The sequence below is a fragment of the Cucumis sativus genome, chromosome 3 (genome assembly GCF_000004075.3).
Source record: "Cucumis sativus cultivar 9930 chromosome 3, Cucumber_9930_V3, whole genome shotgun sequence".
Lineage (NCBI taxonomy): Eukaryota > Viridiplantae > Streptophyta > Magnoliopsida > Cucurbitales > Cucurbitaceae > Cucumis > Cucumis sativus.
In genome coordinates, this window is record NC_026657.2 from 14,587,606 (window position 1) to 14,601,088 (window position 13,483).

Genomic DNA, 13,483 nt, shown 5'->3' on the forward strand with positions numbered 1-13,483 from the left:
AGGAGGGTGAGTTTCTACCTCAAACTTAATCGAATTTGAAGTGTTAAATTCTTGTTAGTTCACTTCATGCATTACTTGTATGGTCAATGCTTATAAATAAATGATGATTAATTTTTAAATTCATTTGCTCAAATTTCGAGTACAAATTAGAACTTTAATGTTAGATTAGAACTGAGATTTAATTTATAGATTCAATGTTGGGTTAGGTTGACGTTGAAGATCATCAAGAATCAACGTAATGCAAAAATAAAAGTTTGCATAAAACTACAATCTAAGTACACATCCTTCAAAACACTTCTATATCACATTTTGGACCAACCACCCCTTTCAAAAACTAACAAGAAACACATAAGACTTCAACCATATAGGTGAAAATGTGTTAATTCATAAACAACAGTTAGCACTTACGAAGGCAGTTATAAAATTTCAATAAACACATAGTCCAATACTTGTATAGCCATAAAACACTTCCATACAACAATAGTTGAAAACAACATATTCAAAATACTTTTATATCACATGTGGAACCATTATATTATACTTCAAAAACTAGAATAAAAAAGTATTAAAGGCTTCCTTAATATTAATAATCATTTGTCCCTTCACAAACAACAACCAGTACTTCCATGATTACATACATCAAATAACAAAGACAATATCCACAAATCTTCCAACAGAGAGGTCATGGTATCACCGTATTAGACTTCAATTAATACTTCTATTGAATTTCACAAACTATAATTAGTACTTCCATTAGAGTTCTGATCCATTTTAAAGTTTCATATTGTACTCAGACCTCATCAAGAATCAACAACTTTCTATATTACCCCATCCAACAAAATGTACTAGTAGAATCTTTTAATCACAAACCATATCTAAATTACGATAAAAAAAAAGTTCAACCTTACACAAATCATCCAACAAAACTTGCTGATTTTGTTTGAATCCCATCAATCTCTTCATGGGTATATAAAATTTTTGTATTGAAATATAAAATAACATAAAAAAAAAAAAAAAAGATAAGCACAACATAGTTAATTTACATCATCTGTTAAATTGTAGCATGTTATTAACTTGTTGAAATACATTTTATTATGGCATTTTATGTAAAATAATAGAGTCAAAATGCCAAGTAAAAGACCAAAACGAGCCGTTTTTATTGCAAAGTTGTAAACTTAAGAGAAAGCAACTTACATAAACCATTATTCCTTATTAACTATAAGTTTAAGTGTTTGTAAACACAAGATGATAAGAAGAAGGAGAACTGAAGCGAGTAGCAGAGGAACACGTTGATAAGTTAGGCAACAAAAAGATGCCAAGCGATCCTAATCGTGAGGCATTTTGACAACAATCTCATAACGCATGTTGATTCGCTAGAAGACAAGTTAGCGTTGAAGTTGATGTGATCTTCATCATATAATTGCTAAGTCATTGTTGAGTATAAGTTTTTCAATTGTTTGTCCAAGTGTAAGCGAAATAATAGGTTTTCCTAGGTGATTCAGAATTGAACACAGGAAATTGATATCAAACCTTAGTTTTAGGGTCTACTCTTCAACTAAACAGTATAAAAGAATAAACTATATAGTATAAAAGAGTGCAAGTTTATAATATATCTACTTATCTACATTATAGAATTTGTCAACATTTAATAATGAAGGTGGTTGCGAGAATGAAATGCAAATGTGAACTAACTTGTATTAAAGAGAGGGTGAAGTAAAGTTCATGCATTACTAGGCAGTTAAACCATACAAAATCCTTGATGAGATATAATTTATTTAACTAGCTCATGATTAAGGCTAGCACCTCTCGGTGTCTTTAAATGCCACACTTGCTCACCACTCGATATCAAAATGACTAAGCTTAGTTAAACAATGTATATCTAGAAGAGTTCACTTACAAGACTTATAGAGCTTCTCGTTTAAGGATGACAACCTCTCGACGTCTAATACCTACACTTGTTCTTCTTTCGAAACATAAATGATGGAAGTTATGTCTCCAAGGTGGAGTTTATCTTCAATCTCATCCTTGCGAGAGTTAGTTGTATCTTTACTACTTGCCCTCTCGGGTAGTTGGTGATATACACTAGCCAAATGATGAAAATAGCTCAGCTAACACGATAAGAATTATAAGCTAAGCTTCTTATCAAGAATTTATAATAGATCTTAAACTACAAATAACATAAGAACAAATGAACAGTAAAGATGTGATAGATTGAAAAGGTAATTTACACATTGTATTGAAAAATAAAGGTCTTCGTCCACTATAAAATATGAACAAATACAATGTAAAGAAAAACGAAAAATGAAAAGAATAGAAAATGACATTACAAGTTAGGAGAGATGGGAAATGAGATCTCATTCACTTAGACCTCAAACTTTCATTATTGACTAACCACATAAGAAATGCTTTATAAACGGTGGAAAGGCTATTCATTTCCACCAACTCTCGAGGGTTTGGCCCATTTGGGTACTGTTTTGGTGGTTAATTCAGACGTGTAGCCCCCTTTCTTGATGGAGATGAAGTCCTTTTTATTGACAGATTTAAACGGAAAATCTAATCTTTCGAGAATGTCAGCTCCAAAAGCTATCTCTTGTTAATTCACATCAGCTCTATCTACCACTTTTTTCTTCTAGCGAACCTCTTCTCACCTGTTGATAAGGTTTTCTAGCGTAATCTTCAAGCGAGTTTCACCATGATTCGCTAACTTCTTCTTTTATTCATAACATGCGTTAAAACACTCAAAACATGGTGAAACAGACATGGATGCTCATGTAAAGTTTATTTCTAAATATTTATAAATTTACAACATAAATTACACATTTTGACACATTGATATGCATTTTGGTCTCATTATTGTATCTAAAAGGTCATAATAACTTGTATTTCTACAAGTTATCACACAACGGTACAGTAACAACAATAGTATGGAAGAAGTCAATTAACAATAGAATACATCAGTCATGTATCAAGTTTATAAACACAACAACCTTTTATGAAAAACTACTCATAGAACGTCTAATCGCCATTCGCATTCAAGAATAGATAACATTTAACCATAATAACAACTTAGAAAATCACCTTGAAAACTTGTTTATCACTCACCATATTCATGAAGGATAACATACAATTGTAGCGGAAAAACGAATCAATTTTCTATCAAATAATCTTGGAATCGTAAGTCTATATATTCTCCACATCGATCTGATCGAAGTATCTTTATTGTTTTACCTAATTCATTTTCGAATTTAGCCTTATATTTTTAACTTTTCAAATGAATCAGACTTATGATGTATTAGGTAAATATGACCTTACCTTGAATAATCATCAATAAAGCTAATAAAATATTCATATCCACCTCGAGCTTTGAGATTCATTGGTTCACAAAGGTCTAAATGTACAAGCTCTAAAGGTCGTTTGGCTCTTAGACCTTTTTCCAGTAAAAGATCTCTTCGTCATTTTTCCTTCAACACAAGATTCACACGAAGGTAAAGAATTATCTTCTAATTGACTTAGAAGCGCACTTTTAACCAATCTCTCCACCTATTGAGATTTATGTGATCAAGGCTCAAGTACCATAAATAGGCGTTAGAATAAACTTTTTGTTTTTTATTTTGAATTTCAGTTGTTTTGAATAATTCAATATTTAAGACAAAATTTGTTATAGTTGGTCTTAACTTATATAAGTTATCTTCAATTATAGCAGAACAAACTAAAATACCTTTATAGAAAACGAATGATTCATTAATTTCAAAAGACATTCTCTACATTTGTTCCAAAATACAAGAGATAGTTATTAAATTTCTCCTCATTTAAGATACATATAAGACATTCTTAAGTATGACATATATATCTTTAAAATACAACTTTAAATCTTCCACTACTTTAGCTGAAACCATCTCTCTTGTTTCAACCTTGAGAGTGATCTCGCCATCTGAAAGCTTTTTCCAAGAACTATTTTCCTAAAATGAGAAGAAAAATGGTTAGTGATTCCTGAATCTAGTATCTAGGTTGAATTTTTATATTTCACTAAACATGTTTCTACAACTAGTAAATCATAATTACCTTGTGTTTACTTTTCTACTTTTTTTCTGCAAGGTAATTTGAGATGTTCCTTAACCAGTGCCCGTTCTGGACACAATGGTAACACTTACCTTTTTTGCAGCTTTCTTTTTCCTTGTTCTGTTTGGGAGTCTTCCATTTTTCCTTCTTTCATAAACATTTTAATACAAAACCAAAGCTTAAATACATTTATCAGTAACCAGTCATAATATGAAACTTGAAACATTTGCATAGCTTTTTTAAGACAATCTTCCATAGCTACAGGCAGTATTTACCCCTTCATCCGAAAACGAAACAGTCGTTGGGTAGCTAACCCCCTCCTTTAAGGCATAAAATATGCCCTTCCTGATAGTCCATAAACTACAGGTTCGTCAACCCTACCATTAGTATGGAGTTAACAACATGTATACAATAGGTCTCATGGAACATTCAAGCATGGAGAAAACATTTGAAACATGGAAATAACTTTTCTTAAACTTGATCATGAAATCATGATATAACTTGAATAATCATTCAATAAATCCTTCCACAAGCAATTGCTTGTAGAACTTGAAAACGTGTTTAATAAATACCTTAGAATCATGGTCTTACTCACTACACTTGAATAGAACATTGATCGTGAGAATCCTCTTAAGCTTTCTTGATCTGAAATATTCACATTTATCCCTTATTTAGTTCCTTGAACATCAAAATATCCAAAACCCCCCTTAAATTTTCCAAAAATATCATAACAACCCAAAAACAATCCATCGGTGCCCAAAAACATATAGGATGGGACTGGTCGCGTGCACATGGCCTGAGTGTTGGGATTTATGTCCTAAAAATCGTAGATTTTAAATATAATCCATTGACCGTTGTTAATAAAGTGTTATTATTCTAAGTTGTTTAATGAGTCTTGAATAGTATGTAGAGACATATAGGGATCAATGATCGAGATTAGCTTAAAGGGTTTATAGTATAAGGATAAGGTTGGATACCTTATCCTGGTAATATTATGGATACGACTCACTTTGTATTTGAAACAAACGCAATGATCTAATGTGTTCGCGTAGTTGACATGGTAGTGAAGGTATCCTATGTAATGAATTTGTATAACACTGGATTGCGAAATAGTAACCACTAGATGTAACTCCGTTAGCTAGTTAGGTTTCTATTTCATTAGGATGACCTAGGTAACTCAGTCTTAATCCTGAGTGTATTATGAACTCCTGTTCACCAAGGATTATCCTTTGATTTGTACGGGATGGAATTCACTCATTCCCTACTTTAGGGTAAGTAGACGAGTGTTCCCTTAAATGGTACTTCCAAGACTTGACCAAAAGGCCCCACCCTCTCTATGGCATGAGAGATGTTTTTGTTTATTGGTAAGGCCATAAACATGTTGTTCATTAGAGGAGCATTGATATTTAAAGATTAGAGGTAACTCAGGGGTAAAACAATAATTGATCTAGCTGGTATTACGTACTTAAAGTTTAAATATATATATCACCCTAATAAGAAATGAAAGAATATAAAAGTTCAAAATTACTTACATTAAATGAAGAAATCAAGGTCCTCTGGCTGCCCGAGTTAGTTCTTTAATCATTTTTCTCATTTCTTCCATCCTCTGATCACTCTCCTCGTGTCTCCGTTTACTTTCTTCTTTTACTTCTTGAAGACGAGTTTTTAACTCGTTAACCTCTCTGGTGTGCATCTCTCGCTCGTGGGATGTAGAGGAAGAATTGCCAGCAGCGTGTTCGAACTTTAGCTTGGTGCCTTAATCAAGACCTTTTGAGTAGCTTGGTCATCTATCCAAAACTGTCTCGCATATCTCGTCCGCAGAGAGTGGTTGAGAACTCTCTAGGGTAGGCTAGGACTGAATGGTCAACATTTGATTTTGCAATAAAGTTTTTATTGATTAAGTAAAATGCGTGTAAATGAAATGTCTGTACAAAATAAGACAAAAGCATAATAGGAATTTATATGAGCATTTGTGGCTGCTAACGAAATGAACTGGCCATCTTGAGCGTGTGTTTCCTTGAAAAATGCCACTCGGTTGATTAGATGACCTCTTTTTTTATTGAACTCGTGCACAACTTGGCGCCACTACTGTGATTGTACGCCTGCTTCGCTCTAGCAGTCCTATTAATTGATGATTGCTCCTACATGCAAACAATATCAAAATGTTACATAAAAAAAAAACTAACCACTATTTGAGAACATTAAAAGTTCTAAATCACCTAAAATTATTGAGTTAGATAGTGGTCGCATAGAAAATGCCAATCTTTCCCACGATTCTTAAATTTGGAGGGTGGGTTGGCGCGTGCCTGTTCAGTATCACTTCTTGAAATGATGATTGTTCAGCCTTCTAAACTCCTTCTAGGTGGTGAGCATTTGATGCTCAATGAACCGATTAAGTGTTGTATCTGTGAAATCCAACACCAAAAATTGCTACAAAAGAAAAGTACACACATATTATGATTCTATATCTACACGGTAGGTAATTAACATAATCTGTGATTTTAAAACTTACTTGTAAAGAGCTCTACACGAGCTCTATATAATCTGCCATAACATTAGTCCACTTAAGAAAGCGAACTAGAAAATTATTCCATGTTACCACACCGATGGTACAACTGAACCAAACAGCGTGTGGGGAGATGGACTTATCCTCTTTTGAAATGATCGATATGGGGATCTTCCCATTTTGTGCAACATATCGCTCCAACTCCAGGTTCTTCGAGTGCTCACATCTCCTAGGATCGGAGTGCGAGCTGTATGAGAGCCATCTACGAAAATAGAATAATTGATTTCATAAACTAAACTTCAACCTTATCCAATTAATTATTTATGTGGTGACTAGTCTGATGTGTCGTCCACTGATGAAGAACCTCCTATGTTAAACTCCTCGACGTTAAAATAAAAAAATATCATCATTCTCATCCACAGCGACAAAAAAAATAGACATAGTTATCTCTGAGGACAATAAACAAAAATTAATTAAATATATGAGAGTACCCGAATTAAATATATATAAAAAAGCAAAATATATGTGAGTAGGTGTGCATCATCATTATTATTCATTATTATTATTTGGTTTTGGCCGCATAACATCTTAACACCTAGCTTGGCTGCCTAGTTCATTGCATGCTAACCTTTAAACGCCTGGCCAAACCTTCTTCACATACCCATGCTTCCTCGCCTAACAAGCTTTCCTCGCGTGGACAAACCTCTCAACGCATAGCTTTTGGTCACCTAGCTAACCTCTCAATGCATAGCTTTCTTTGTGTTGTCTTGCCTCGTAACAACAAGCCTGGAATGCCTAGCTAACCTCCAATGTCCTTTCACATAGTTATCCAAACGCTTAAGCATCACCTTTAGAGGTTATTTACCATAGTGTTGGCCACCTAGTCCATGTCTATACGCCTATGCTTAGAGGTTTTCAAACCTCATCTTGCCACCCAACCAACCTCATTTAGAGGTTATTTGGTCTCATTTTGCTGCCCACATAACCTTCAAATGCCTAATGTCCCTTTTCTTGAAACCTAGCCAAAATTTTCCAACTTTTTTCTTTTTCTCAAATCTATGCCTTAGTTTTTAATCTTTCCAAGTATTTTATTCTATTTTTCTATAAATTTCATTTTTTTTATCCTTGACCAACTGAATAATTTCCAAAAGTTTTAAAAAAATTGGGGTTGCACAGGATGTATCATTTTGATCGATATATGAAAGTTCTGAAAACTTGTGTGCAAAACATAAATAGACCAGAAGGATGTATGGCAGAAAATTATATTGTTGAAGAGGCTAGAGAGTTTTGTTATGAATTTATGGCTGGAGTTAGTTTTATTGGACTCAACTCATCTGTAATAAAAACGAATAAAACGTGGATAGAGAGCATTATCAACTTCTTCTTTTATCAGACCGAGTAAGGAGTAGTTAGATCAAGCTCATCTTTACGTTATTCAAAATGTAAATGATGTTCTACCATACGTCGAGTACATGCTAAACCTTATTTATTCTCATATTACATAAGTTGGTTGTGTAATTATCTAATAACTTTGTCGTTTATGACAAACAACATATGGATAGTTTCGTATGCTTAACTATGGTAAAACTATAAGTAAAAATGGATTCAAGAATAACATAATCGCACATTCAGCTAGTGGTTGTCCATACGGATAATCACTAGAATCGTACTCTTTCATGTTTATTTTGGATCTAACTAACTAGATCCAATATATTTTGTAGGTTGCACTTGCTCTCGAGGTTTCCAAAAATTCCATAACGCCTTCTTTAAGATGGATAGCTCACGGACCTTCTCCAGATATGACCATTTATTATGGGTACATGATTAATGGTTATTACTATCACACAAAAAAGGGTAATGATATTAGGAGAGTTCAAAATAGTGGAGTTAGTATAACAGTCACTACGATGCAAGTCTCTAGTTCTAAAGACAAAAACTTTGTCATGTCAGATATGACCTTTTATGGCCTAATACAAGAGATATATGAGATTGAATACCATCAATTATCTTTTATTTTATTTAAGTGTGATTGTGTTGATAATAGAAATGGAGTCAAGGTGGACGAGCTTGAGTTTACCATTGTAGATCTCAAACGTATTGGGCATAAATCAGACCCATTTTTTTAACCTTCCAAGCAAATCAAGTATTCTATGCCAAGGATTTTTCAAATCATGAATGGTACCATCTCCACAACTCCACAAAGAACTATTGAAGAAGATTTCTTTGAAGACGAAATAGGAGACATGCTTCTAGAGTGTGGTTATGGAGTCATTCAAAGGAGATGTCCAATGTTGATACACCTAACGAGATTGATGATACAAACTCAACATATATTAGACATGATTGTGAGGATAGATGGGTAGATAAGTAATGATTGTGATAAATGCTTTATCATGTATTTGTGTTTAGAGTTTATAATTACTATGCTTATGTTATATCATTATTTTGCTTACTAATGTATGTATGTTTTTTACAGATTCATAGATGGAGGATTCACATACTAGCAGTGAGGATGAAAGACAAATGCTTCTTGAAGTAAGAAACATATCCTTTGTTCCATGTGGCCCAATTATACTATGTCTGAGTTGGCATCAGTAAGAACTTCTTGACAACGGTTGTCCATTCAATTTAATGAACACTTCTAAGAAAATGCAAAGTTAACTTGGTGTGCACGTTTGACAATAGATTCTTGTGACGTACAAATCTTGAAAAGAAGTTCCAAATGAGCTGAAAGATCAAATCTATGATTGTATATCAATATGGTTCTATAATTATGTTTTTCGTACAATGTAGTTTGATTTATACCCTAAGTCCAAATATGCTTTCCTTTTTATTGTATAGATGTCGTTCGAGTTACACCCTAATGCCAAATATTCTATACTTATGTTTGCATCAAGAAAGTTTCAGACTTTCAAGACTATGTTGACTCAGAAGTATATACTTATATGTTTAAGGATCAACCATCATTTCTGCAATATCCTCTTAAAATCTTTTCTCATATAAATCCCTTTATTGTCTTCCTAAACCCAAATTTGAAGCGTGAAGGGATTAAGGTTGTCGGTCATCGTATCAGAACGAAGCATCTAGAGCTACTGTGTACGCATTTTCGTTTTCGTTTTCGTCAAGAAGCTTAAGATACCACATTTTAATTTTTAATAATTTTTTAATAAAAGGATACAACTGTTTGATTGGTGTAAAATAATTATTTAATTTTTAAAAAATATTATTTTTATATTGTTAATTTTCATTAAAATATTAAATTATTGTATTGTTAATTCTACTACCATGTTTTTTTTTTTAATTTTAATAAAAAAATTGACATTTAAAAAATGTCAAGAAATTGAAAAACGGCCTCCCACCTTTTCAGAAAAATTCTTGACGTTTTAAAACGTTAATATATATATATATTACTTGATGTTTAAAAAACGTCGTAAAAGCTAGAAATTGGCTTACCTTTGTCTTTTAAAAAAAAACCGTTGACGTTTTAACTTTAAAATAACCTATTTCTTAATATATTTTTTAAAAAAACATAAAGTAATTAATTAAAATAGCAAATATGAAGACAGCCCCTTTTTCTAGTAGTTGTATCTTATTATTTTTCTCTTTTCCTAATTTTACATTATTCTCTTTCTGTATATTTGGTTGATCATTTGTTTGAAATCAAACACTATCCAAAAGTAAAAATTGCAATACTTATAGTAAAAGTTGAATATTGTAAGTGGTTAAACCTATGTGCCTAATTTGACAGTGTTTCATAAATTTGATTCGATTCTTGTTTTTGCCTCTTTCAAAAACTAAAATAAAAACAAATGATGTACATACTTTAGTATCTCCACCCACACCTAATTCAATTGATTCAACCTTCTTCAATGTCAAAACTCAAACGAAGTGGATGAGTGTATGATCTCAAAGAAAGAAAGAAAGAAAAAAAAGAGTGAATGAATGAAAAAGGATTTTTAAAAAATATATGGCGTTGGCCTAGGACTTGGCCAATGACTTTAATACACGTTAGCACGTTGCCCTTAGGGGGTAATGGTGAACATTGAAAATGTGTTAAGTAGTTGACTTCAAAAACCAAAACAACAATAATTCTCAAATCATTTACAACAATTGCCTTTTAATTATGCTCTCCACCTCCCAATATATATAAATAAATAACATTAACTATTCTCTGCCTTCTCCCAATATATATATTTTTTGTTTTTACACAAATAATAATGAAAAACAAAATTAATGTACCAACACAACTTCTACAAAAAAAAAAAGAAAAGAAAAATAAAGTCAAATATTTTCTTTTTATTTAAGGTCGGTCGATTTATTAAGTTGTTAAATTTTATAGTTCCTAGACAGTTTGTGATTTTAATAATTAATTATGAATTTAAGTTTGTCTATTTTTTTTCCTTAAAATATTCGTCGGTTTATTAAATACAAAATTAAACGTTTTGAATAGGTTTCATTTCGACGTAAACTTTTAAATTGTATCTAAAATCAATTAATTTGATTTAAATAAAAAACATTTGAAGTATTTTGAGACATAAATAAAGTTGATTATTAGGAACTTATTTCAAAAAGTGCAAAATTAAAATAAACAAAAATAGTTTAAGACAAGCTAAACTTATGATTTAACCATAAATAAATAAAGTCGTTTCTCTCCCGACTATTGAGATTTGAGAAAATAGTTCACATGTGTTGGTCAAACCTACCTACGACTATTATTACACCTACCACCTTGGCAAAGTTGACGCAGCTAGAAATCTTAGACTTTGGTGAAGAACCCTAAATAAGACCAAATATTTGGTTAATTTTCATACTTGCCAAGATATGAATGTTTTTTTAAATCTTATTTTAAACCCTAGGAATTTTACAACTACACAGTATATTTTCTAAAAATTATTTTTTTCTATGGTTTTGGTGGTCTCGTCTTCACTTAACTATTCACTTTTTCTCTTTTTCTCATTACTCCTTTTCATTTTATAGTTGTTGTCCTCTACTGTTTATCGCTGTCCACTACTTTTATTATACGTTATTGTTTTCACAGAAGGGTGTATACAACGTTTAAAGTAAGAAATTAAAAAATATTTTTTAAAAAAACCTAATTCGTGTACGGCCTTGATACTTGACAGTGTAAACTTAAACGAGATGTGTGGATAAATGGAGAACCAAGTCCATGGTATTACAAATTTACTACTTTCGTCCATATTTTGAATCCAACTCTAATTCTTTTATTTATTTATTTAACATTTTTTAGGTGAAATACACAAAATATAATTTCATATGTTTTAGAAAGAATAATAAATTTCTCCATGTTTGTGTTTTCATGATGCATTATTTTATTTCTCAATTTTACACGTTTTCAATAAAAGCCCCTCATTTTTCCCACTAATGTAGTTTTTCCCTTTGTTATATATGATTAATAAATTAGATATTGGGTAGGTTTGTTATATATTATATAATTTCTAATAATTATTTGGCATGAATGCTCAATAACGAAATACATTTAACGTAAAAGAAAGATAAAAGGAAGAATGATAAACAAGGGAAGAAAATAATCACCATAATTTATTACACAAGTACTTCGTAAACGTAAAAGACACGTAAATATAAAAACAAATGCAATCACACAAGAGAAAGGAAAACATATATGAATAATAATTTAGTTTACTGACGCATTAAACTCATAACTTTGATATAAAGTATCAAGTTAAATTTATGAAGTTTTTCTCTTTTTTTTTTTTTTCTTCTATATAAAGCTCATTAATTTTTTTATTATTAATGATATATATATATGATCAAGAAGTAGCATTAATAGCAAGTTTCATTCCCATTTGACAATGGCCAGGACGGCTGCAGATATAATAATTCATGCCCTCAACAAGCTTGATTTGATCCTTTCCTGAACGATGAACAGTTGCTTCTATCGGATGGGTCAAACACCAATTGTAACCCACTTTGTCAACTACTACCACATTGTGCATCGACGGGTTGTAGCTGAATGCTGCATTTTTTAAACATACAAATTAATTAACAATGCTTTTAATACTATATATTTATAAGTAAATTTATTTCTTTAAATTAACATGGAAGACATTAAACAGTCAACACCAATTATGATCCAATGCCATGAAAATTCAGAAAAGAAAAGGCAAATACCAAGAATATCTCCAGCATGAAAGTTCTTTCCAATGGGCCAAGAGGAGACATTAAAGGTCCAACCAAGCTCTTCTCCAACATTGTAAATGGTTGCATAACCCATCTTCAATTGTTGCAGCAACAACAAACAAAACACCACTTTCCCCACCATTGAACAGCCTCTTATTCCCTCACCCATTTCTTATCTATCTCTCTAAATATAAATAGGTTGTTCAATCAATTGTTTGTTGTGGAGATTCAGATTATTGTTATTGTCTCCTTTTATAGCTCCAACCTCCCTTTGAAAATTGTGGCTCATATATGTATTAATTACGAATCAATATTTTTGAAAACAAATTGTTTCAAGTTTGGTAAATTTGCACTCATCACTTCACATTCCATTCACATTCTATTCTTTTCTTTCTTTCTTTTTTTCTTTTTCTTTTCTTCTTCCTTTTCTAGGTTTTTGACTCTTTAAACAAATTATGAGTAGGTGATTTTGACAATAAGGATTCTTTTGAGTTGAATTATCTCCTACTAGAGGAATGTTCTTAATGAAAATTGACTCAACAACCCACTATTTATAAGGTATGTGCCAAATATTTCAATAACTAACCTCTTAAAAGTTTTCCTACCACTGCCAAACGCACAATCTCAATATATATAATTTTATTTGCATGTTTGAAGACATTAAAAGATGAAATTTTATTTACTCTTTTTTATTTCAAGTAAGATCTGTTAGGTTAATGAAGAAAAATATAATATTTCTTTTGTAGGCATACATGAATC

General features: G+C 31.6%; 1 protein-coding gene across 1 annotated transcript; it reads right to left on the reverse strand.

The window, feature by feature from the left end:
• Positions 1 to 12,094: 12,094 nt before the first annotated feature.
• LOC101222508 (basic blue protein-like) lies at positions 12,095 to 12,931 on the reverse strand. Its single transcript, XM_004149926.3, has 2 exons — positions 12,716 to 12,931; positions 12,095 to 12,560 (listed from the first exon to the last, which is right to left on the reverse strand). The coding sequence occupies exons 1-2, from the start codon at positions 12,891 to 12,893 to the stop codon at positions 12,355 to 12,357; spliced, it is 384 nt and encodes a 127-aa protein (XP_004149974.1). The 5' UTR covers positions 12,894 to 12,931; the 3' UTR covers positions 12,095 to 12,354.
• Between the last annotated feature and the right edge of the window lie 552 nt (positions 12,932 to 13,483).

Coding starts and splice junctions, on each gene's coding strand:
- LOC101222508 (XM_004149926.3), bottom strand. CDS start 12,893: ATGGGTGAGGGAATAAGAGGCTGTTCAATGGTGGGGAAAGTGGTGTTT. Junction 12,561..12,715: donor TCATGCTGGAGATATTCTTG/GTATTTGCCTTT, acceptor TAAAAAATGCAG/CATTCAGCTACAACCCGTCG.